This window comes from Megalops cyprinoides, chromosome 23 (genome assembly GCF_013368585.1).
Source record: "Megalops cyprinoides isolate fMegCyp1 chromosome 23, fMegCyp1.pri, whole genome shotgun sequence".
NCBI classification, from domain to species: Eukaryota; Metazoa; Chordata; class Actinopteri; order Elopiformes; family Megalopidae; genus Megalops; species Megalops cyprinoides.
The window spans coordinates 1,519,375-1,544,844 of NC_050605.1; the positions used below are offsets into that span (position 1 = coordinate 1,519,375).

Sequence of the window (25,470 nt, forward strand, 5' to 3'; positions counted from 1 at the left end):
CATGCATTTGCATCTGCTGCTGAAGAAGAAATCTCTGAAACCTTTACTCATCAGGGATGCAGATGAAAGCCAGTGTCCAGGTATGGCTGAGTACACTGGTGAAGATCTGAGACAGGGTCATGTGAATCACACTAAAAACCAGAAGAAGTTGATGAGATTTCCACATGGCTCTTCTCGTGTTGAGAAGTTTGAATTCAGTATGGATTCTTCAGCCTTCCATTCCTTCTCCTTCTGTGCCTAGTGGAAATTCCTGGAGAGAGGAAGTGACCTCACAAGATCAGCGAGTGTCAAAAGTGAGACCCCCCAGTAGAAACAGTTCCACTACAGTTCAATACTCAGCAATAACCCCCATAGCTGTGTCATGGGTAGCACATTGTGGTGACAGGAAAGCTGGGTTTATGCTGTGTCAGATTTAATCTGGATCAGGGGTGGGATTCCTGATCACTTGGGCTCCCACCCCTTGAAGCTGGTACTGAGAATTGTTTGTCCTCCCCACCTCTAGCTCCTGCTGGATGCGCAAGCCAATGTTGAAGGCTCCCTGCAGGATGGAATGGAGAATTACACCGAAACTCCACTGCAGCTGGCCTCAGCCGCAGGTATGGTGGCACTGTGTCATATGCACAATCATGTTCTGTGAAGCTCCCAGCTGAATGGACAAATAGTGTAGGTGAAATGCACCTTTCCTGTACCTGTGAAGAGAAAGTGAAGAGGCCTGTGATATGCAGACTTACATGTGCTACAGTTTGCTTTGTTTGTTCTGGTGAAGTTTGGCGTGTGGTTGAAACATTGACCAGCATAATTTAAATGAGTCAGAAATAATATAGTAAATGGCAACAGAAAGTGGTCCATGGATCAAAACAGTCCAGAATAACTTTTCCAATATCAGTGTGTTCATTATTTTGTATGATTTATTCATTATATGATTTATTTTCTTCTTCTGGTGGCAGGAGTACAGTAAGAGTGGCAGTCATTGTCAGATAATATCAAAATATTGTTTTTCAATATTTATAGACGGAACAGTGTAAATATACCCAGTGCTGCTCACTGTAGACTGTAAAAATACCCAGTGCTCTGAGCAGAGTGTAGACTGTAGGAACATAAGAACATAGAAGCATTGTGAAAACAGGAAAAAATGCTATGGACATAAGAACATGAGAACATAGGCACACATGAGTACACAACACAGGACCATGCTCCATGCTAATTATGAAACCATACTATAAGAACAGGATACAAGATTCTATGCAAATAAGAACATAATAACAATTTAAGAACATAGGACATAAAAAACATTAGGATATAAAAATACGCAAGGAACACTTGGTGTGTTTGAGGGATAAACATCTGATCCACACTAGCTTCTAAAAATCAACTTGAAGAAACTGAGATGTAACAAAAATGTCCTCATGCTTACAGTGACATGAAAAATCATTTAAGTATGTGTCATTATAATCCATTAAATAACACCTGGGTCACACAAACCTCATCAGCTAAATCTACCAAAACACATTTCCACGCTCTATTTGCAATGCAGTCACTCATCACTTGTGCTGAAACTGAGTGAGTGTGTACAGGGTTTCTTGCTTGCCAGATGCAGGGAAAAAACAGCTCCTGCCTCATTGTCTCTGACTGTGTTGATGTTGCTAATTAAACAGGATATACTCTCAAACACAAAAAGAAAACAGTCAGTGGTCATAATAATTGTGAATCTGCAGGCTGATGTGTGAAGGAAGTGGAAATAATTTGATGTGGCCCCAGAACACTGATCGTAGCTGTAATGGCTTGGAGTAAGGATCTCAGACTTATGGCCCGCGGGTCATTTTCACAGCTTTCCAAAGTGTTTAGTCGAGTAATGTGTCTTTTTGGAAGCACATATCTTTGTGAGAAACTTTTCTCCACTATGTACTTTAATAAATGCAACTACAGATCTAGGCTTAGTGATGCCCATCTTGAAGCTTTACTCAGGGTTTCAACTGTGACTTCCATCAGGGCAAATGTAACTAATTTGTGTGAAAAGAAACGCTGTCAGGTGTCTGGCAAAAAATAAAGTACAAATGTGCAGTGCAGGTTTTCAATAAATTGAACTTAGAATATAAAAGTTAGAAAATGCACTAAGGAAACATATTTGCACTTGAACTGTATATGAATGTTGTCAAGACTTGCAAAATATAGTTATGTTAATAACTATATATAGAAATAAAAAATACATTTTCAGAAATAATGCAATTTGTTGTCAGTTAAATGTTGAAATGGCCCTCCTGTGACATGACAGTACCTGTAGTGGCCCCAGGCCAATTTGAGTTTGAGACCCTTGGCTTGGAGTATTGGGGGGTTGGGTAAACTGACCCAGAATCAGTTTCAACTTAATTCACATAATGCTCTGGAGTGAGGTAATGGGTTGGGTTTGCTGATCCAGCATTAGGTTTAGTTTTATTCTCAGAAATATATGGAATACAATTAGGTGTTGGGTAAGCTTTCTGTGGATCACCATCAGTATTTTGCACGTATTTGGGAGAGGAAAAAGAATATCCCTCAGGTGGACTGATCTGATGTGTTTTAGCCTATTTAAAAGCATCATTTGTATAAAGGGTAAGGGCTGTGTTGGCTTATTATGGAACTGAATTTTGGGGCCCTGTCTTCCTGGAGGGACTGGTGTGTCGCTGATTGGTATGTGAAGATGTGGTTTTCATGTGGAGACAGTAACAGTTTGGGGTTCAAGTGTATACCTGTAAAAGTGAGATTGAGTAATTCAGGTGTACACCTTTAAAAGCAACACTGAATAAGTCAAGTGTACACCATTGATAGTGAGTGTGGGGTTTAGGTGGACACTGTGGGGGTGATAGTGTGGGATACAGGTGTAGACCATGAGGGTCAGTGTGGGGTTAAGGTATAGACTGGGGGGGGGGTGTTAGTATGGGGTTCAGGTGTAGACTAAGGGTGACAGTGTGCAGTTCAGGTATAGACTGTGGGGGTGACAGTATGGGGTTCAGTATAGATTTGGGGGGTCAGTACGGAGTTCAGGTATATGTATGGGATTCAGACAGTGTAGAGAGGTGTGGGGGAAGTGGATACAGATGTAGACCATGACTCCCTTGGTTTGGGTTTTCCACAGGGAACTTTGAGCTGGTGAGTCTGCTGTTGGAGAGGGGGGCGGACCCCATGATCGGGACCACGTATCGCAACGGCATCTCCTCGGCCCCTCAGGGAGACATGAACTCCTACAGCCTGGCTGCAGCACATGGCCACAGGTACACACTCCACACACTACACATACACTCTACCCACACACACACACACACATACACACACACACAGACACACACACACTACACATACAATCTACACACTCACTACACACGCATTACCCACACTGCACACTCTACACATATACTGTACACACAACACACACTCTACACACACCCTTCACACACACACTACACATATTCTCTACACACACACACACTACACACTCTACACATACACTGTACACACACTACACACACACACTACACATATACTACACACTCTACACACTCTGTACATATTCTATGCATACATTTACATTTATTCACTTTTAGCCAAAGAGAGTTATAAGTGAGGCGACATACAACATAAGCAAAAAGTCATATCAGGAGTCAACAATAGTAGAAGTGCTTCATGACCAAGTTTCAATAGTTGGCCAGACAAGGTACAAGCTAGCTGGTAGAGGTATGAGTTCATCAAACCCTAGACTTGAATTTTTATTAGGAAAACAAAGTTTAAGATGTAAAAAATTGCTTAGATGGTAGTGTATCAGGTGTTCAGTTGAGCATGGAAGAGCTGTGTCTTCAATAGTTTCTTGAAGAGGGACTCGGCATTACGGATGAAGTGTGGAAGGTCGTTCTACCATCGGAGGACAACGGCGTAGAAAGTTCCGGATAGTGATTTTGTGCCGTGATGTGACAGGACCACCAGATGTTCAGAAAGCTGGTGATTACTATGTTCATTTATGGAACTGCTGATTATTAGGATCTGGTTAGATTTTATCTGGGCCTATGTATGTACAAGGCTAAGCTTTAAAGTCCTACTTACCTTCAGCAGTCTGGTGAAACTCATGAAGGATTTAAACTGGTGTAATCTGCACAGGGCTAGGAACATTCTTACATAAAACAATGCCTACTTGTTGCAAAGGACAACTCAATTTGCTGAACACACCCTCACACTTACAAGACTTATCCAGAGGAAAAGATGACATCATGTATATCTTTTCAATCTTTTAGATATGTCAATATGCTTTTGTCATGTGGACTGGTTAATAAAATCCATCAAGGTCCTCCTTGCAATTAGCTATCACTATGATGTTTAGTCACCTAGGTAAAGTGAACTTGTTGTGATTTGATTTTCCAAATGCTAGAAACTTCACTGTTTCACTGTGCATGGGTACTTCCATCCCCTTTTCCCAGGAATGTCTTCCGCAAGCTGCTGTCCCACACAGAGAAGGGCAAGAGTGATGTGCTGTCCTTGGAGGAGATTCTGGCAGAGGGCTCAGAGCTAGGGGAGAAGCCACCAGACCCATCCAGCACTGGCAAGGCCCGGCTCAAAGCCCTGAGAGAGGCCATGTACCACAGTGCAGAGCACGGCCACGTGGACATTACCATTGACATCCGTAGCCTTGGTCAGTCCCTGCCATTGTTATTGCCATTGACATCTGTAGCCTTAGTCAGTGTCTGCCTTCATTATCATCACTGACATCCATAGCCTTGGTCATTATCACCATGGACACATTCAGCCTTATTCAGTCCCTGCCTTTGTGAAACAGCCAAAAATGTAATATTCTTAAAATAATTACTCCAATAGCTCATAAGTTAATTGATCAAATTAAGGTAATATTGACTTGCTACAGTGCTGTAATTAGGAGATAATTAAAGATTAGAATAGATTATAATATTTACAATGCTACCATAATTACCCTCAAAACATTAAATGTTACTTTGATATCTATCTTGTAGCTATTACCAAATTGTTATGAGTTTTATACTATAAATTACATCTGATTTAGCATTATTAAATTTTGATTTCAGCACGGTCTCTTTCTAAAATCAAAGCAAATAATCCAACAGTAACATAATGTGCAACAAAATTTGCAAAAGGCTCTACAATGTAACAGATTTCTTGAATATCTCAGATGTCTTGGCTCTGTTTGCAGCTGAAGCATTGTTATATCATCTTTTTGGCCTGCATTTTAGTTTTGTGAAATACTCTAAGAAGGTGAGGCAGGTTTCTGGTGGTCATACTCTGTGGGGTTTTCTGTGGAAGTGTGTCTAAAATAACACACATAGGTCATTAAAAGACTCATATTGTTTGGTTTATCTGAAAAGAAGGGATTCCCTGTGTGCAACTGTATGGAAAATTTCCATGAATATGTACATTGCACAGATGGAAATGACTATATATGACTATACATATTTTATTATAATTACCATTACCAAATACAAAGAATACATGCAAAATAATGTATAGTATTACAGTCTTTTTACTGTTTTTCAGCATATAGAAGTAGAAGCAGGACGTTCATGGGACTATTGCTAAATATGAAATATTATAATAACTAAAGATTTTCCTTTTCCCCTCAAGCTGCGGTTCAGCTCTTCTTCTGAGAGATCCATTGTTTTCCCACATCCTATTTCATATTAGTTGATTCTGGTTTAATTTCTGCAGGTGTCCTGCAGTCTGACGAAGTCAAATTGTTTATATAAAGCAGAGGGCTTACAAGGGTTGAATCCAAAATCTCAACTCTAAGACTGATATAGCTTCTCTGTAATGGTGTAGTGTTTACTCTAGATTAAAACTGGCATAGCTTTAAGATAAGAGTATGATTGAGGCAGGGGCAGCTTCAGTGTAAGAATGTGATTAATGCTCTTATAACTTCAGTTTGAGAGTGCACACTTTTGTGTGTGGTATGTGCACAGGTGTGCCCTGGACACTGCATACGTGGCTGGAGTCCCTGCGCACCTGCTTCCAGCAGCACCGCCGGCCACTGATCCAGGGTCTGCTGAAGGAGTTCAGCTGCATCCAGGAGGAGGAGTACACCGAGGAGCTGATCAGCCATGGCCTGCCACTGCTTTTCCAGATCCTGCGAGCCAGCAAGGTGACCAAGCCCAGTCACTTTCCAATATAATTATACCCCCTTTACTTGCAGGCTAGCAAGGTGACCAAGCCACGCCCTTTTCCAATATAACTGCACCCCCTATACCTGCAGGCCAGCTAGGGGACTCAGTGACTACAGTACTTTTTGACCTGTGACAGCTTTTTGAGCACAGCATTCACTGTGTGTAATACATATCTGAATGAATGATAAACGACTCCAAAGAGAGCAGCATCAGTTTTCTGTTGGCCGTGAACACTGTCTGTTTCTCAGTGTGCTGTCTGTGGTGACATGCTGAAGGATTTGTGCTAATATCTTACCTGAACCCCAATAACATGTCTGCCTGTGTATCTCACAGACATTAGAGAGGTTAGAGGTTGAGATTAGCCCCTAGATGATGAGATTCAATCAAAGAGCCAAGGTTCTGCAATCTGCATTAGGATTTGGGGGTGTTGTGACTAGGTGTATTGAAATAGCTGCATAAATATGTTACAGAGAGTCTGGCGGTTGAAATAGTTATATGAATATGTTACAGAGAGTGTTGCATTAGAAACAGTCAAGTATGGGTATGTGTGTGTGTGTGTGTGTGAGAGAGTGAGAGAGAGAGAGAGAGAGAGAGAGAGAGAGAGAGAGAGAGCATTAGTACATGTATGTATTTATGGTATTTTATGGTATTTTTGAGACATCTGTAATAGGTAACTAACTTTTTTGCCTGTTTGTATGTGTGTGTGTGTGTGTGTGTGTGTGTGTGTGCACGCATGTGTGTGTGCATGTGTGTACAGAATGAAGTGATCAGCCAGCAGCTGTCAGTCATCTTCACCCAGTGCTATGGCCCCTTTCCCATCCCCAAACTGACAGAGATCAAGAAGAAACAGACATCACGTTTAGGTGAGTTACACCTGTTCAAGTCTGTGCCTGATTCTACAGCAGAATCTGCCAGTGAGGCAAAGAATACATTCTCTAGTTATTATATGCACTAGGGATACACTTGGTATCCAAGCCTTCCTATACTTCTCTCAGATAGATACTAGACCATAACATATAAGATATCAGATAATTCTAGTGGATGGAAGGGTATCTAAAAGACTATCTGTCTAACTGCAGTGGCTCAAAGAGCATTTGGTACTGTAATATCAGCACTGTTAGTCACATATGAGCACATCAGTGGAAGATCCTGGGAAGATCCAAGAAAATGCATTATTACAGAAGAAAGGCCATTAGTGGAACATGAGTGTCATCTAGGGAAGAAACAACTCCTTGTCTGAAGCTCTATTTTATCATATTTAGGTGTTAGAATTACTGAACAAACAGAAGAAATAATCAGTTTTTGAAATCTGAATAATCAAGTTAGCAACACATTTTAGATTGTTTACTCACCATTAGTGACTCATTTACTTGCTGTCAGAATCAGTCTATTATAGAATGTTTTATGTATATTTTATAAAATGACACCTGTTGCAATATCTTTTCATGGGAAATGGGATTTGACCACTGAATTTACATTTTCTTTCAAGGTTTGAACCCAGACAACCTCATGTCTTCTCCAGACAGATGCAGTCCCTGTCTAAGCATTGCATTGTCCAAGCTATGCAATGCACTAAGCTGTGCTATGCACTTCCCACACGTACTTTACTGATAGATGTGCTGACTGACACAACTACATTGGAGGCTGGACTGTTTGCCTGTCATTCACACGTCCTGTTTCTGTCCTCTGACAGACCCTCACTTCCTCAATAATCAGGAGATGTCTGATGTAACATTCCTGGTGGAGGGAAAGCCCTTCTACGCCCACAAAGTTCTGCTCTTCACTGCCTCCAACAGGTCAGGCTGCAGCACAGAGACCCTGCACACACACACAAACACACACACACTCACACAGATAAAACAGTATAAAACAACATCATGTAATAGGTGAATGTTATCTCCTTGGTATTGCTCACAATGGTCTGTACACAGTTATCATCCATTCAGTAGCGGAGCGAGCAGGGTGTGGTGGGTGGGGGGGCGGCTACCCCGGGCCCACGGTTCTGCCCAGTAACAAAGGGGCCCACCTTGGGCCCAATCTGCCTGACTGAACATGCATTTTTGTTGTTTAGTTTAATATTTTTAATAAAGTTTGTTTGTGTGTCTTGATTGCCGCAAAAAAATAAACAGTCAGACTGAGGGCGTAATGGTTTCGACCGACCTCTAGCTAAGTTATGCCTAGTAAGTTAAGCTAACTATCTCGCCGCGTTATTTATTTTGAATGAGCAGAGACACAATAAAGTTACAGAAAACTTTATTCGCTGTCCAGTATCCTTGTGTAAGTGTACAAACAGAAAAATTACGCCCTCTGTTCGAGTCCCAAAGTAGGAGCTAGGCGATCGCCGGCTGTCTTGTTTTATTCCCATCGCCGTCACTGGAGCCGCAGTATTTAAAAATGGTCCACGAGAAGTAGCACACCTCATTGTAATCCGCATTTGTCTCCGTAAGTTTCTCCTTGGATCTGTCTTGCATCTCCATACAGCCTATAATAAAGGCTATGCACTGACGGGTTTCCTGACATTTATATGTACTTGATTTCGACGCTGGGGAAATACACAAAGCAAAGTCTGAAGGCATAAAAAAGTCGGGACATTCTAAAACGCTTAACGTGCCGTAATGTCCCAAGACAGCGATCAGTGATCACCAAATTTGTCTGACATCTCACATGTCATAAACACTATCTCCTATCAAGAGAGAGTGATTATTGGAACATTAAGCCACCTCAAGCCTTTTCCTTAGCCTATAGCCTAATGGGCGTCAATGGAGAGGAAAGTGCTTAATGTAAGAATTTCCATACTCATAGGATTTTGGTTTTGATTTTTTGACAGGTTTTTTACAGGTGTTTATGACAAGAGATGTCTGAGAGAAATTTGGTGATCACTGATCGCTGTTTTGGAACATTTAGCCACGTTAAGCCGTTTCACGTTAAGCGTTTTAGAATGTCCGCAAAAGCTTGGTCGTACTTGGGATTTGTTGACGAAATTAAAGCGACGAGGAAACTAATGGATATTCTGGTTGTATGTGGACACGTTTGTACAAATATTTTTATTTTATTACAACTTTTATTTGGAAAGCCGTAAGCTTCAAGTTTCGGTGCCTGGATTGCAGTTGTTTCTGCGAATTGCAGCGATCCATTTGCTTCTCTTTTCTTTAGCTTTCGGCAGTCTGTAAAAAGATTTCTTGTTGAATCTATTTGTACAGTCAATCGCACAATAGCTCTTTACCATTTTAGATGTGTTTTTTGTGTCTTCGCAGCATTCCAGCTGAACGCTAACGCTGCCACTCAGTGAGTCTTTCTGCCACTCAGTGGGTGTAACTTGCAGTGATTGTGGCGTCACGCGTATAACTGGTATAAGGGCCCACTACAGGTCCTCGTCCCCTCTGCAATGAGCCATCGGCTCCGCCCCTGCATCCATTAGATAGCTAACTGTAACCTTACTCCAGTTAATTGGTTTATGCCATAATCTCCCACTTTCTAGAACTCTTTGGAAGCATAGAGGAATGTGAGGTTCCTCTCTGGGTTTTATTCTTCAGACAAGACATTTTCTTTACAAACTGCACATGGTTCTTCAGGCTCTCTTCCACAGGAACTGTAACCCCTTCTTCAGGAGTTAGTTTCAGTTTGTTTCTCCCTTGAACACAAATCTTCATAGTATTCTCCAAACTGAACACAATGTCCTCATTCTTAAAGACTTTTCTCTTACATAAACACATCTGACTTTGGAGGATGAAAGAAAAATTGTATTTGATGATTCATTTCAAGACAGTTCCTGGATTCCTGCATGAAGAATGACTGAAGTGTTTGTCTCTTTCTCTCCTGCAGGTTTAAGTGTCTGCTCTCCAACAGACCAGCTGCAGAAAACACTTGCATTGAGATCACCAATGTCAAGTACAATATATTCCAGGTCATGTGGGGTTAAGGGGTGAATCTGTTTAGTATTATGAATGACAGTGCTGTGGGTGAATTCTGACATTATGAAACCAGACCTCTGGTCTGTTCACTTTGTTAGCAAGTTGGAAAGAGTAAGCCATTGGTAAAAAAAACTAAAGATTCTTGATTCGATTGTTGCATAAACCTGCTTTGTATCAGTCATGTTTCAGGAATGACTCCAGAATTGATCTTTGGTTCAGTGCAGCATTGACAGAAATTTACTGTAGCACAGCCAGTGGTTCTTTCTGTTATTCCTATTATTCCTTCTGTTATTTCTTTTTCTTCTTTTTACTCCATTTGATTTTCTGTATGTAACATACAATCTTTCAGCTATACTACAAAACTTGGCCAATACCTTAAGCTGGTATGGGATTGCATTGCTTGTGCTTTTCATGCCAATATCTACAATATTTTACGAGATACACTTTTAAAATGTCCCATTGACTGACCTGGACAGAACTTTCAGAATCTGAACGTTTTAACACATGTGGCTCACGTCAGAATGGACCTGCTATAGTCGCCACAGATACAGACTGTCTCTTGGTCAGAGTTTGTAACTACTAGCTATTACCATGCTAGCATTTTCAGGACAACTTAACTTAGCACTGTGTGAGGAGTTGATGTATGTTTGGTTGTGGTCTGTTGTGTTGTGTATGTATCATTCCTGCAACTGTGTCAGATGCTTCTTTGTACTCTTCCTTTGTAAATCTTTCAAGATAAGATGATCTGCTAAGTGACAAAATGCAGTTCTAAGTGAAAATTAATCATGCACAACTTTAAAGTCAACACAATGCATGTCAGAGGTGAACTGATGTAACAAAATATAGGTTTAGCCAACATTATGAACTGAATCTGTGTAAAAGTGCAGTTTCTAGAAAATTACCATTTATTATTAATTTTATTTTTATTATTGTTGTTGTTACTCTTGTTCATGATGTGGCTACTGTTACAACTGCTAGTAGTATTAATCATAATAATGGTAAGTCTTTGCTTTGTGTTGCAGCTGGTGATGCAGTACCTGTATTATGGTGGAACAGAGTCTCTTCACATCAGGAACACAGAGATCATGGAGGTAAGGCCCTTATTATAGGGAGGGTGGAGGTAAAGCACAGAGAGGGTGGAGGTAAGGCCTTAAGAATAGAGAAGGTGAAAGTAAGGCACAGAGAGAGTAGAGGTAAGGCCCTTATTATAGAGAGGGTGGAGGTTAGGTACAGAGAGGGTAGAGGTAACGCACTGAGAGGGTGGAGGTAAGGCCTTTATTATAGAGAGGGTGGAGGTAAGGCACAGAGAGGGTAGAATTTGATCAAAAGCCTAGAAATGAGTGCTGGGTGCAGAATTTCCAGGCACTCAATCCAAAGACAACCCCATCCAAACTTACATCCGTAGACGTGACCCTGGCTAATTCAGTTAAAAACAGGGATTGGTTTTGGTTTGAGGTGATGATTAGTGTTATAGACCTTACAGGATGTCTCTGAATGTAGCTGCCTTACTGACTTTTAGCACATATATGTAGCACATACAATGCTAATTTTGGTTCGTCCTAACACAAAACATTGAGGATTGAACCTGCAATATTAGGGAGACAAGGACTGCTCTCTTAACCACTCCTCCGCTCATCACTGGCCGTGCTTAACCACTCCACCATTCCTCATTGGCACTGCTTAACCATGCCCCAATTCATCATTGGCCCTGCTTCACCACTCCCCTATTCATCACTGATACGGCTCTGTTTCTGCTCCGGAGCTTCTTTCTGCTGCAAAATTCTTCCAGCTGGAGGCCCTCCAACGACACTGTGAGATCATCTGTTCCAAGAATATCAACACAGAAACCTGTGTGGAAATCTACAACCACGCTAAGGTGAGTCCTGGCCCTGCATGCCAGGGGTCCAGTGAACCAAGGCTGTGTTATCTAGATGTCTAGCTCATCACATAGGCTTCTTGCAGTAGTTTGCAATGAAGCAGCTCAGCACAGAGAAGCTTTCTGCAGTAGTTTGAAATGAAGCAGCTCAGCTCAGTGGTGTCCTGCAGTAGTTTGCAATGAAGCAGATCAGCTCAGAGAAGCTTTCTGCAGTAGTTTGCAATGAAGCAGCTCAGCACAGAGGTGTCCTGCAGTAGTTTGTAACAAAGCTGCTCATCAAAGAGAATCTTCCTGCTGTAGTTTGCAATGAAGCAGCTCAGCTCAGAGAAGCTTCCTGCCGTATATTGCAATGAAGCAGCTCAGCTCAGAGAGGCTTCCTTTGGCAGTTTGTAATAAAGCAGCTCAGCACAGAGAATTTTCTGCAGTAGTTTGTAATGAAGCAGCTCAGCACAGAAAAGCTTCCTTCATTAGTTTGTAATGAAGCAGCTCAGCACAGAGGCTTCCTGTGGTAGTTTGCAATGACGCAGCTCAGCACGGAGTGGCTTCCTGCAGCAGTTTGCAATGAAGCAACTCAGCACGTAGAAGCTTCCTGCAGCAGTTTGCAATGAAGCAGCTCAGCACAGAGGTGTCCTCCGGCAGTTTGGAATGAATCAGGTCAGCACAGAGAAGCTTCCTGCAGTAGTTTGCAAAGAAGCAGCTCAGCTCAGATAAGCTTCCTGTGGTCAATTTGTAATGAAGTAGCTCAGCACAGAGGTGTCCTGCACTAATTTGTAATGAAGCAGCTCAGCTCAGAGAAACTTCCTGCGGCAGTTTGCAATGAACCAACTCAGCACAGAGAACCTTCCTGCAGTAGTACGTAATGAAGCAGCTCAGCTCAGAGCAGAAAACTTCCTGCAGTAGTTTGTAATGATGCAGCTCAGCACAGAGGTGTCCTGCAGCAGTCTGTAATGAAGCAGCTCAGCACAGACAAGCTTCCTGCAGTAGTTTGTAATGAAGCAGCTCAGCACAGAGGCTTCCTGCAGCATTTTGCAATGAAGCAGCTCAGCACATAGGTGTCCTGCAGTAGTCTGCAATGAAGCAGCTCATCTCTGAGACGCTCCCTGCAATAGTTTTTAATGCAGCAGTTCAGCTCAGAGAGGCTTCTTGCGGCATTTTGTAATGAAGCAGCTCAGCACAGAGAAGCTTTCTGCGGAAGTTTGCAATGACGCAGCTCAGCACATAGGTGTCCTGCAGTAGTTTGCAATGAAGCAGCTCAGCTCAGAGAAGCTTCCTGCAGTAGTTTGCAATGAATCAGCTCAGCAAAGAGGCTTCCTGTAGTAGGTTGCAATGAAGCAGCTTTGCACGGAAGCTTCTTGCAGTAGTTTGCAATGAAGCAGCTCAGGTCAGAGGTGTCCTGCAGTAGTTTATAATGAAGCAGCTCAGCACAGAGAAGCTTCCTGTGGCAATTTGCACTGAAGCAGCTCTAAGAGGCTCCCTGCAGCAGTTTAGAATGTAGCAGTTCAGTTCAGATGGATACTCTGTAGGTTTGTAAGGTAATAAAATTCATGACTATTTATTTACATTGCACACATGGAGCTGGCTTTTATCTGCTTCTGATGGTCCTATGAGTCATTATATCTTATATTATATATAAGATATATATCTTATTATATATATATATATATATGTCAAGGTGTGTGTGTGTGTGTGTGTGTGTGTGTGTGTGTGTGTGTGTGTGTGTGTGAGCATGAATAATGACGGTAATGGAAAAACCTGCATTTTTAGAAACAGTGTTTTTGGTTTGCGCCACATCATAGACTATAAAATCAACATTAATCATTGTCATAAAGATTTGGATTAGATTATTTAATTTTAGCAAATAATTTGATCACTCAAAGCACGTTTAACATATATACCAAGCATAATCTACTACACAACTTTCCACTATAGAACAGCCATATAATAATACCACTCTGTAACTAGGTAAATATTTCCCTCCCTCTCCACCTAAACTGATGTGTGATGAGCGTTCTGCCTCAGTGGGTGCTACACATTGGTGGAGTTTGAGTCATCCCTCCTTATTGTAAAGAGGTGTCAGATTCTATTTGAAGGATGAAAGGCTATGTTGAAATGCAGTTATTTCATTTATTCAATTAATAACTTGATGCCCTCAGTACCAGTGCACCTCAATCCGCATTTTGGAGCACTTCACATGCACTTGCCCTCACACTGTTCCCCCTTCCTCTGGGCAGTTCCTGGGCGTGCCAGAGCTCTCGGCCTACATTGAGGGCTACTTTCTGAAGAACATGGTGGTGCTGATTGAGGTGGAGGCCTTCAAGCAGCTGCTGTACGACAGGCCAGCGGAGAGCCCCACTGGGGATGTGCTGCAAAACCTGGAGAAGACGTTGGCCATGCGAATCCACTCCATCCACCTCTCTTCCTCCAAGGGCTCCATCGTGTGAGAGCCAAGGCTGGGAGTGTTGCTGACCCATAAGGTTCTCACAACGCTGCCGCAATGCTGCCAGAATGATCCACCCACTCTAAAGACTCCCATCATTTTATGATCCTGGAATCAAAAGCCAGGAGCCCTGCTCATTCATAACACTTTCACAACACAGCTGTGATGTTCTTGTAATCCCGTTCCAACACATGGTTTCCTTTAAGGGCTCCACTGATTAAAGGCTGCAGAGTACTTGTCCAGCAGCCTGTTTGTGGAGAGGTGTTCTCACAACATTGCAGGAACATTACATGTTTGCTGAGAACAAAGTAGCAGCTCCAGCATAGTTTACTGTAATCCCTAGGATCCCCTGTAGCTGGCAGTAGATATGATATTGCCTCTTTATCCACTGGCTTCCTTGACCGGGACCTGTTGTATTGCCAAGGGATGCTTTTCAGATGCACATAAGTGCTAGACTGTAACATCAACAGCAAGCATGGGTGCACTCATGGACACTGAGACATGGTGCACCACCATGGCTGTAGGATTCATCCATTTTTAGGCTTTTGGACTTTGCCTCTTTGTTACATAGAATATTTCCACCTCTGTGAACTATATAATCCATCCCATACCTGTCTTCATCTTCTCTATCTCCATTCCCCATGTGATATCTTGCGACACCTACCAAAACTGTAGGGTCAAATTCTTCTTTTATTGTAACTTTTTCAATGGTACTGGACCATCTGGAGTTGAATCCAGAAGACTTATATGCATTACTGACTGTCCATTTAAAGCAATGACATCAATGTGTATATTTTACCAGATGAAGAGTTATAGCAGAATCATTGTACTTCATCTCATAGTGTAGATGGGTGTTTTTTATATTGCTGAATAGAATATTTGGGTCCTTCCTACCACTGGAGTCCTCCATGTAATCCTGAATATGTAATGGTTCATAAAGGTTATTGGAGTAGTGATTTGTCCTCAGGTTGTGCTCCAGGCAAGTGATGGCCACGTTTAAGCCTTTGGACCGTGTTCTGCTGTATTTTTTTCTGGACTAAACAGTTAACTCAAGCATTCTGTGACCTGTCCCAGGTTCCCCTAGTACGAGTTTGCTTGTAGCCCCTTGTCGTGAATGCTATGATTCTCCTACTGTGAGGTGAATAGATACATAGACTTTATTTTTGCTTTATTTTGCCATCCTCAAGGCCTGAGCAGACCAAGCTTTTAAGCAAAGATAGAAATCAGTCATTCTACAGCAGTTAAGGCAGGAGACATCTAATTTATGCCACCTAGTGGTGGTCTGTAATTAATTTTACCAGTCAGCAGGTAAAATAGTTCAAACTGTCATCCAACAGGAGTCAAAGCTCAGTCTCCACATTGGTGTCCTGTTAATTCCTGATATCGATGCATCATTTCTGTTTGGCTGCTGCCTCTCTCATCAATGTTGCCCCTTGCTGAGGGAAACCAGACCATATCTAAGGAGAAGTGTAAATATTTTATGTACACCAGAAGGAGTATGATTCCTGGCCCTGTAAACTAATATATATATATATATATATATATATATATATATATATATATATATATACAAATCTGATTTATTGCATCTTATCTGTATTACTTTCATGGGCTGTGACTTTACAGACATTGCTGTTTTAGGTGCGCAATTGTTCTAATGCTAATTTGCATGTTTTCCTGTGACTGCTTTTATTTCTGTCTGTCCGTTTGTTTAGGTCTGGGTGTTATGCAGCCCTATGACTTCTGTGGAGGGGGGTAGGATACTCTGTGAAAATAAAGAGGGAATGCTACCAGATTTGTCTTTGCCAGACATGTGACTGCAGCTTCATTCAATGTGACAGCTTAGTGAGGCTCAGTAAGGCACAGAAATCAAGAGTGACCCAAATAACCAAAAAGTTTATGACATCCAAGTGTTTGTAACCATGTGTAGATACTTGTATGGAATGTATGTATCTTCCTTATAAAGATCCCATCTAGTTACATCTATAGCAAAACCCCAGACTGTCCAAAAATTGTGTGGACTTTGTTGCAGTCCAAGTATAAGTAAAGTTTTGATTAACATTTGAGCACATTATGTTGATTATATTCTCTTGAAAATGTGCCTTTCAGACTTGTGGTTTTCCTCAACAGTACAACATCAAACCTTTCAACAACAGAAATCAGAACCATGGACACTGACTACACTGTACCACATTACTGCACCCTTGTTATAGCTTTTATTAGGCAACCCAGTAAGAGTGAAATGGACAGCTGTTCAGAAATAAGCCTGTCCAGAAACTGGGGCAAGACTACTCTACCCTGGTCCTGGAAGGCTGCAGTGTCTGCAGGGCTACTCTACCCCAGTTCTGGAGGGCCTCAGTGTCTGCAGGGCTACCCCACCCTGGTCCTGGAGAGTTACAGTGTCTACAGGGCTACTCTACCTTGGTTCTGGAGGGCCTCAATGTCTGCAGGGCTACCCCACCCTGATCCTGGAGAGTCATAGTGTCTGCAGCGCTACTCTGCCCTAGTCTTAAACCACCCAGTCAACTACTAATCACTACCTAAACTGCACCTGATTATGTCTGTCTCTGGATTATTTCTTTAAAAAGTTCTGTAATCCCTACTGGGCTACAGTTCATCCAGGCTAATTTAGGGTGGTTCTTTGAGTGTATTTTACATGTGTAAAGCTGATTTATGAGGGCTGTTGCCTTTGGGGTAGCTCAGTATGTACAGCTGAAGACTTTCCCTAGTAACACTAACTATTGATGGTCAATAAAAGGCAAAATTATATTACATTACTGGCATTTAGCTGACACTCTTATCCAGAGTGACTTACAGCAGTTAGTTTTTTTTTTTTTATGTTATCCATTTATACAGCTGGATAATTACTGAAGCAATTGTGGGTTAATTACCTTGCCTAGGGGTACGGCAGCAGTGCCCCAGTGGGGAATCAAACCAGCAACCTTTCAGTTACAAGTCTTGCGCCTTAACCACTATGCTACACTGCTACAAAAAAATCATTATCTGAATATGTTTCAAATTACAATCCCTTCTCCTGGTGGCAGAGACTCTGAAGTCAGATTCCAGACAAACCCTGAAATATTTACTGAAAATGTCAAACTGTAAAACTTTGAAGGTGACTGATGTCATGTTTTATTGCAAGTTTCCCCATATGTGGACATTGCAAAGAGCAGGTCTTACCAAGCCCATTTTCCTGAGAAATTAAAGAAGTTTTAGATAAATATTCATAGTCAGTTTATGTATCATGTCTTAAATATAATCCATTTCAAACACACTGCATGATATTTTGAATCGAAGATGAAGTTAAGCGTGGAGCTGTCTTAGTACCATCCATGCCATAGTGACATCTGGGCTCGCTACCTGCTTCCTGTTCCTGCTTCCTGAACGACAGACACAGACGCCGATCAGCTAGGACCCAGCCAGGACCCAAACGTGGAGTGTTAGCTGGAAGGCAACGCCGGTGTTCATCCTGGCTTGAACAGATAAGTGGCCTCTGTATTAAATAATGAGCCAGCTGCTATCAGTTTGCCCCCACACAGCATGATTTTGCTAACTGTTGATTTTCTTGTTGCTTTCTCCCCCTTCTTTCATGTGATGCAGAAATTCATGGCGGAGAGACAATCTTTCACAGAAGCCGAAGTCGCTGATCTTGAGTCGATCGCTGATGCATCTACTGCCCCCTCTGTCAGGACTCAGGCACGGACTCAGACGCGGACCACAAGTGCTCCAATTACAGGCGTTTATTAGCAGAATCCTCAAACAAGCAGGCAGTCCAAAAACAGGCAGGGTCAAAATACCAGGTAAGCAGTCCAAGGGCAAAACAGGGATCAAAAACCGAAACAGGCAGGGTCAAACCTTGAAGGCAGGCAGATCAGGCAATCAGGACAGAAGGGCAGGCAAAAACGAAGTCGAGGAACAGGCGAGGCAAAAACCAGCAAAAATCCAAACAGGGTAAACAGGCGGGAAACGAGACAAGCAGAAACACTGAAACGATCTGGCAAACAACACAGAGACAAGCAGGGTAGATATAGGGCTGGGCTGATTAGGAGATGGGAAGCAGGTGTGCAGGCAGGCGGGTGGAGACAATCAGGTGGGCGGAGACAGGGCGGAGAGCGGGGCAGGGCTAGAACACAAGGAAAACAAAGGCACATGGACAGGGAAAAACAAAAACACAACAGCTAGGGGGCGGGAGCCCTGACACCCTCACTCACAGAAGAGATCGGACCAGTCTCTTCAACTTAACCTCTTCTTGTAGTGCCTCCAGTTCTCGGTCCGTCTCTCCTAGAAACAAGCATCTTCGAGTATCTGCCCCTACTGTAGAACCCAGAAAGCCCAGAGACGCCTCCACTTCAGCATCCAGCACTCTTGCAGCTGTCATCCTCCCTGTTTCTCCTGCCTCATCGCCGCCATCGAATCAGGAGATCACTCCCCCGGCTCAAAATGGGCCTGCTAGCATAGCTAGCATGATGGCTGCCAGTCAGTCGCCTCCTCCACGTCTCTCCATAAACAACAGCGGCTGCGACGGCATGGATCCTGAGATTCTGTGCGTGGGTGACTCCATCATCAGATTCGTCAATTTTCCCGGTGCCATTACTTACAGTCTTTCTGGTGGTAAAGTATGGAATTTTATCAAACTCATTCCAATGCTTGTTGATCTTCACCCCTCTGTTCACACCGTGATTGTGCATGTAGGAAAAATGATGTCATGTCCAGACAGTCAATGAAATTGCACACTGAGTTTGAGTGTCTAACCTCATCTATAGAGAACCTGGGCAAAAGTTGTGTTCTGTCTGGCCCTATTCCAACTTTGAGAAACAGAACTGAAGGCTTCAGTTGCCTCTTCAGTTTGTATCATTGGCTCCAAAATGTCTGTACAGCAACTGGTTATAGATACACCAGCCACTTTGATTCTTTCTGGTCTAAATGTGAATTGTTTAAATTAGATGGTCTCCACCCTAACAGGAAAGGGACCAAGCATCTGATTTCTAACCTTATCCAGTGTATTGCATCTATTTTACCGTCAAAGCACGATTGACAAGTATGCGATTATGACAGTGTTAGTTTACATACTTGTATCACTTTTACTATTCCTGTTTTAATCTCTGACAAACCTTCATTTTGTAATACAGATGTTTCAGATAAGATCCATGCTCCTTTACAGGCTGCCTTCCATAATCCCAATCTTATTACTATCCCATGTGTAAAAGATAAAAGTAGTAAAAGATACTAGGGACCCATGTCACTGGCTTAATTATAAGCAACTTAGAAATAAGTGCACATCCTGTGTGAGGAAAGCTAAATCTGATTATTACTTAAGTTTAATTTCTAGTTCTTACACAAACCCAGCTAAATACTGAAAGGCAGTGAATATTGCTACAAAGAAAAATGCTACTTCCCTACCTACGCATATTAAATCAGATGACTGTTTGCTATCTGAAAATAAGGAGATTTGCTCAGTTTTCAACAAACATTTTGCTGCAGCTGGCCACCTTTTCGAGAATAAGCATAAAGGGCCCACTCATATTAATGATAACAATATGCATTCTGAGTTTCATGCTCCTCAGTTTACCCTACATTCCTTTTCTGTTGGTGTAGTTTCTGATGCACTCCAAACAATTGATCCCAGGAAATCAACTGGAGAGGATAAATTAGATTCTTTCTTTCTTCGACTGTCCTCTCCATTAATCACAGAGCAAATAACATATTTTTAACCTTTCTGTTTTTTTCTGGGATAATTCCTAGTGTATGGAAATCTGCTCATGTTTTTCCATTGTAAAAGGGAGAAGATATGTCGATAATTGTTGACATTACTTCTATCTCCAAACTGAGTTGTCTGGCTAAAATCCTAGAATCTTTGGTAAATAACCAATTCAAGGAATTTCTTTCTAGGTACGCAGTTCTAAAGCCATACCAATCTGGCTTCAGGGTGGAGCATAGCACCATCACAGCTACTACGTTGGTTGTGAACGATATTGTGTCTGGCATAGACAGGAGGAAACACAGCTCTTTTGCTGCTCTTTTCGTTGATCTGTCGAAGGCATTCAGTACAGTCGATCTTCTATTACAAAGATTACACAGTATTGGTTTTGATGCTAAAACTTGTGGATGGTTTCAGCATTACTTATCTGGGAGACATCAATGTGTAAAAATGGAGAATGTCCAATCTGAGTTTTTGCCATTAACAAAAGCTGTGCCACAAGGCTCCATATTGGGTCCAATTTTATTTTCTATCTATATTAATGATATTACCTCATCCTTAACTGGCTGTCATGTCCACCTTTATGCAAATAATACTATTGTGTATTGTCTTGCAGACTCTGTTCAAGCAGCTGTTACGAACCTGCAAATTTTCTTTAATGCTCTGCAAGATATGCTTATGGATCTAAAATTAGTTTTGAATGCACATAAAACAAAGTTTATGTTGTTTACTAGAGCCAGTAATATAGGCAACGGTAACCTATGTATTTCCATTGTAGGTGGTTCCAGAATTGAGAGTAACAGAATATAAATATCTTGGCATCTGGCTAGATGAAAAGCTTATATTTAAATATCATCTAGACAATCTTGTGACAAAACTACGACAGAAGATTGGGTTCCTGTATAGAAATAGAGCCAACTTCCCTCTGTTTTGTAGAAAAAGGATTATTGAAGCAGTATTCATGTCAGTTTTAGATTATGGGGTTGTGATTTATGGGCATGCAGCTTCTTCTATGCTCAAACTTCTGAATTCAGTATATCATTCTGCCCTCCGCTTTATTACTGGTGATGTTTATGGCATGCATCATTGCATCCTGTGTGAGAAGGTTGGTTGGTCCTCTCTTTCGGAGAGACATGATAGGCACTGATATTTATTTATTTACAAAGCCCTTATTGGCAAATTACCGTCTTATATTACATCTCTTCTGGACAGATCAGTAGGGACTTACCAAACTCAGGCACATGATTGGCTCACACCCCATGTACCTAAAGTGAATTCTGAACTTGGAAAGACCGTATTTAGATTTTACGCTCCATACACATGGAACAAGCTACAGAGCACTTTATCAACAATTTAGAAGCAAGATTTTAAACCTTCCCAAAACAGAATGCAATTGTTTGCATGCAATTGGGGGCGACAGTGGCTCAGGAGATAGAGCAGTCGACTGGGGATTAGAAGGTCCCTGGTTCGAATCTGGCTCATCCTAGCAGAGTGTCGAAGTGTCCTTGAGCAAGACACTGAACCCCCAACAGTGGCCAGATGGTAAGCCTGTATAGCAGCCTCTGCCACTGGTAGGTAGATGTGAGGCATATAACTGTAAAGCGCTTTGAGTACTCAAATGAGTAGAAAAGCGCTATATAAATGCAGTCCATTTACCATTTAAACTGTTTTTAAATAGTTTTAATTGATGAGGTTTATGTCCTCATTTTCATTACATAAAGAAGATAAGAACCGGACATTATAGGATAGATTTTATAATACTCTGGGCCATATGTATCAACAGTGCATATGCACTAAAATTGTGCTGAGCGCTTTTTTGCACATAAAACGGTATTTATGAAAAGATACTTGCCGGGAAAACTTGCATACCTCTGCGCATGGTCTCGAGGTGGCGTACGTATAAAATTTCTAATTTGCAGATTAGCGACACCAAGAGGAACTAACAGTGATGCAAGTAAATGGGTCTTGTGTCAATCATTTATGAGTGTTATCGTGCCAGGTCCCGGTGCCAGGATGAAGTGACTGAGGGGGCAGTTAAAAATGCAGAGAGATCAAATCTTTTTATCTAATAAAACAGTAGATTATCATCCTGCTATTGCCTATTGCTGCATTTTTTTCATCCTGCGGATGGCAATATAGTGGCGATTTGACTAGATGCGAACAATTCCCTACCTTACCTTTTCCATGTGTTTGTGCGTCATGGCCATAATATGAAAATTTGGGGCAGATTGCCAGGTCACCACCTAAAATCGTTCTGGTGGTAGGTTTAATGAAATTCATTGATTTTAGCATGCAATAGCTCCATGAAGTTAGCTCTGGAAATAGGAAAATAGCACAAACAACAAAAATATTGGAAATGTTGGAATACTCATTGTTCTCATTGGAAACGACACAGGGAAGAAAAGTTTCAGTCAACGAGAGAGAGGGAAAGAGAGAGAGAGAGAGAGAGAGAGCTGCATGGCTTGAGCGGAAAGACAGACAAAACGATATCTTTGTTTTTTTTTTTTTTTACTTAATGACCCTGACACTGTTGGCTATTATTTTGTTGATTGTAGCAGTCATCTCTCAATGGTTAGAATCGTTCATAAATTCTATTATTTTGCATCTTGTAGACCTACGTTCTGAGTACTCCGATTCTCTAAATGGTGCGAGGACACTCAGGTTTAAAATCCGACCACTTCTTTGTCTTCTCCTCCATGGTACGCACCTCTGGTGAAACTGCATTCATAGCAGTGACCACTTTGAGCCACTCCGTCGATTTGAAATGTCGCTAGTCTGGCCTCCAAAAAGGGAATTTTTTCTCCCCCCTACCTCATCAACCATCACCTCTATCTCTGTGTCCAAATAATTTCTTTTCTTACGTCCTGCCATTGATTCTCAACATCAATCTCTGTATTTCACTCAGATTTACCTGGGATATGCTAATTAGACAAATTAAAGGCGTATCACGGTCCATATAAGAACAATTGTGGGAGTGAACATTAAGCACGTTCATGTGCACATAATCTCACGATGATTTGATTTACGCTCAGATTTATTAAGGCAATCAGAAGTACGTGGTGTTTGATAACTGACGAAAAACCTCCATACACAAATTGTGAGATTGTGCGTACGCATGGTCCTACGGCAAGTTGTACACAAAGATTGATACATATGGCCCTCTGTTGTTAATTACTGCTGTCTATGAAACTCAAATATCTTAAAGTACATTGTACAACTTTAAATCTCTCTCTAATTCTATCTGCCCAGTGCCGACCAGAAGTAGATGGGCTCCCCCTCTGAGCCCGGTTCTGCTCAAGGTTTCTTCCTGTTAATTTAGGGAGTTTTTCCCTGCCACTGTTGCCTTAGGCTTGCTCACAGGGGGTCTCAGGCCTGGGAACAATGTAAAGCTGCTTTGTGACAACTTGTGTTGTAAAAAGCGCTATACATATAAAATTTAATTGAATTGAATAGATAAATGGCTGGTGCTTTTAATTTAGCATTTTATGTGTTTTAAATTTCCTATATGCGTCATTTCATCACAATATTGCATTTTTCTATTGTCATTTGTTAACTAATTCATACTGTAAATTATTTTGAGATTATTTGTCCATGAATGTTTTTATTTAGATTTTATGTACATCGGGGGTGTTTCAGAAAGCAGATTTAGTGAAAACTCAGAGTTAGTTGACTCAGAGTTGTCGGTTTCACAAAGCCAGTTCAGCCACATGGCAACATACTCCGTGAAGCTAACCTGCTCGCTAGCAGGTTTTCTTCAACTAACTGAGTTTCCCCTCCTCCCCAGCTGAAGCCGGCAGACTGAAGGCGGTGTGAGACATGGCGTGTTCGTTCCTCAAAGAGCCAATTGATATCGAAGCATAAATACTTCATAGATATCTCCGTTGGGGGGAGAGGGTGATCAGACCCCGCCTGGATGTTACATCTTTCCCTGATGATTATCCGTCCGAGCGTTACCGTTTTTCAGCACAGTCGATCATTTATCTCAATCTTCTCAGCCCTCACATCGCTCATATGACACACCGTGGACATGCTCTGAGTTCGGAGCAAATTCTTTGTGTTGCACTCCGTTTTTATGCCAGCGGGTTTTCTATACAACATCGGTGACGCTGAGCATATTTCTAAAGCAACCTTCTGTCGGGCTGTCAGAAATGTGACTCTTGCATTGAAACGGTTACTATACACCTTTGTGGTGTTCCCAAGTCACAGACCCACAAGACTCATCAAAGAATTCCACAGAATTGCAGGTATCAGTCTAAGCAAAAAGTAATTTATTTAGTATGAAGCTTTGAGACTTGAAGCGCTAATCAGTTAATGATATATTTTAGGGTTTCCAGGTGTGCTTGGCTGCATAGATGGCACTCATATTCCTATCACAGCTCCTTCAGTAACTGAAGGAGATTATGTGAATAGGAAGTCTTTCCACAGCATCAATGTGCAGGTAGGCCCAAATAGTAGCCTTTTGCATTCCAAATGAAAGATAATTCACAATACAGCCACTGCAGCTAATCACTGTGAAGATCATATGTGATGCAGCCCACATCATCAACAATGTGGAAGCAAAGTGGCCTGGGTCTGTGCATGACTTGTGAATTTTTCATGAGTGTACATTGAGTGCTAAATTTGCCCGTGGTGAGTATATACATACAGCCATATCCTATTATAATCAATATTTTGTTTCCGCCTATTGCAACTGATAATTTAAACTGTATCCTCGTATTATCATAGGAGAATTTGATGGTTACCTGCTTGGTGACAGAGAGTACCCCTTGCCAGCCCTATTTGCTGACCCCTTACCCTTATCCTGAGCCCAGCCCGCAGCTACATTATAACTTGGCTCACTGCAGGACACGAGCCAGGGTAGAGATGACCATTGGGATTCTCAAGACGCAGTTCCAGTGCCTTCGTTGGCTCAGGGTCACCCCGGAAAGGGCATGTGACATTATTGTGGCATGTGTGATTCTCTACAACATTGCCACAATTAGAGGAGAATAATGTCCCACTCAACCAGCGAACGATCCTGATATCGATACTGACCACCCTGCTGATGCACGAGATGTTAGAGCATTGAGAGACACAATCTGCTACCATCATTTCTGATTGACCCATCACCTCCCCAGTGACAAATAAAGACAATATGCCTCTCTTTTTATGAAGTCTTCTTTATTTCCTGCAAGTACAAATGCAGTACAGTAGTTAATATCTTTTATGTTGTTCAAACAAGTAAAAACATCCACCTGTGGGCACCTCACCCACCTTTAACTGATGTTTCCAGCATTGTATTTCCATTTTTGTCTTTTGCATCTGCAGCCTTATGTGGTCCATTTCTAAATTGATTTTTCAATTTGTTTCTCCAAGTACACCTTGCACAGCTGTTTCACAGGGAGCTATAGGAACACAAA

At 41.8% G+C, this 25,470-nt stretch overlaps 1 protein-coding gene and 1 pseudogene across 3 annotated transcripts in view; both read left to right on the plus strand.

Moving 5' to 3' along the window:
- Positions 1 to 17,969, plus strand: part of LOC118770393 (ankyrin repeat and BTB/POZ domain-containing protein BTBD11-A-like) — a 178,857-nt gene extending 160,888 nt beyond the window's left edge. For 2 of the 3 annotated variants that reach the window (XM_036518035.1, XM_036518036.1), the window contains 10 exons: positions 503 to 596; positions 3,113 to 3,248; positions 4,443 to 4,654; positions 5,949 to 6,127; positions 6,907 to 7,012; positions 7,843 to 7,945; positions 9,972 to 10,053; positions 11,083 to 11,151; positions 11,823 to 11,936; positions 14,168 to 15,877. In XM_036518035.1, the coding sequence (XP_036373928.1) occupies positions 503 to 596; positions 3,113 to 3,248; positions 4,443 to 4,654; positions 5,949 to 6,127; positions 6,907 to 7,012; positions 7,843 to 7,945; positions 9,972 to 10,053; positions 11,083 to 11,151; positions 11,823 to 11,936; positions 14,168 to 14,377 (1,305 nt within the window). In that variant the 3' untranslated portion in view covers positions 14,378 to 15,877. Of the gene's footprint in view, positions 1 to 502; positions 597 to 3,112; positions 3,249 to 4,442; positions 4,655 to 5,948; positions 6,128 to 6,906; positions 7,013 to 7,842; positions 7,946 to 9,971; positions 10,054 to 11,082; positions 11,152 to 11,822; positions 11,937 to 14,167; positions 15,878 to 17,764 lie in introns of those variants that run through there. The other variant, XM_036518038.1, reaches the window with a different exon arrangement.
- A 5,728-nt stretch (positions 17,970 to 23,697) lies between these two features.
- Positions 23,698 to 25,240, plus strand: LOC118770085 (annotated as a pseudogene).
- Positions 25,241 to 25,470: the final 230 nt, after the last annotated feature.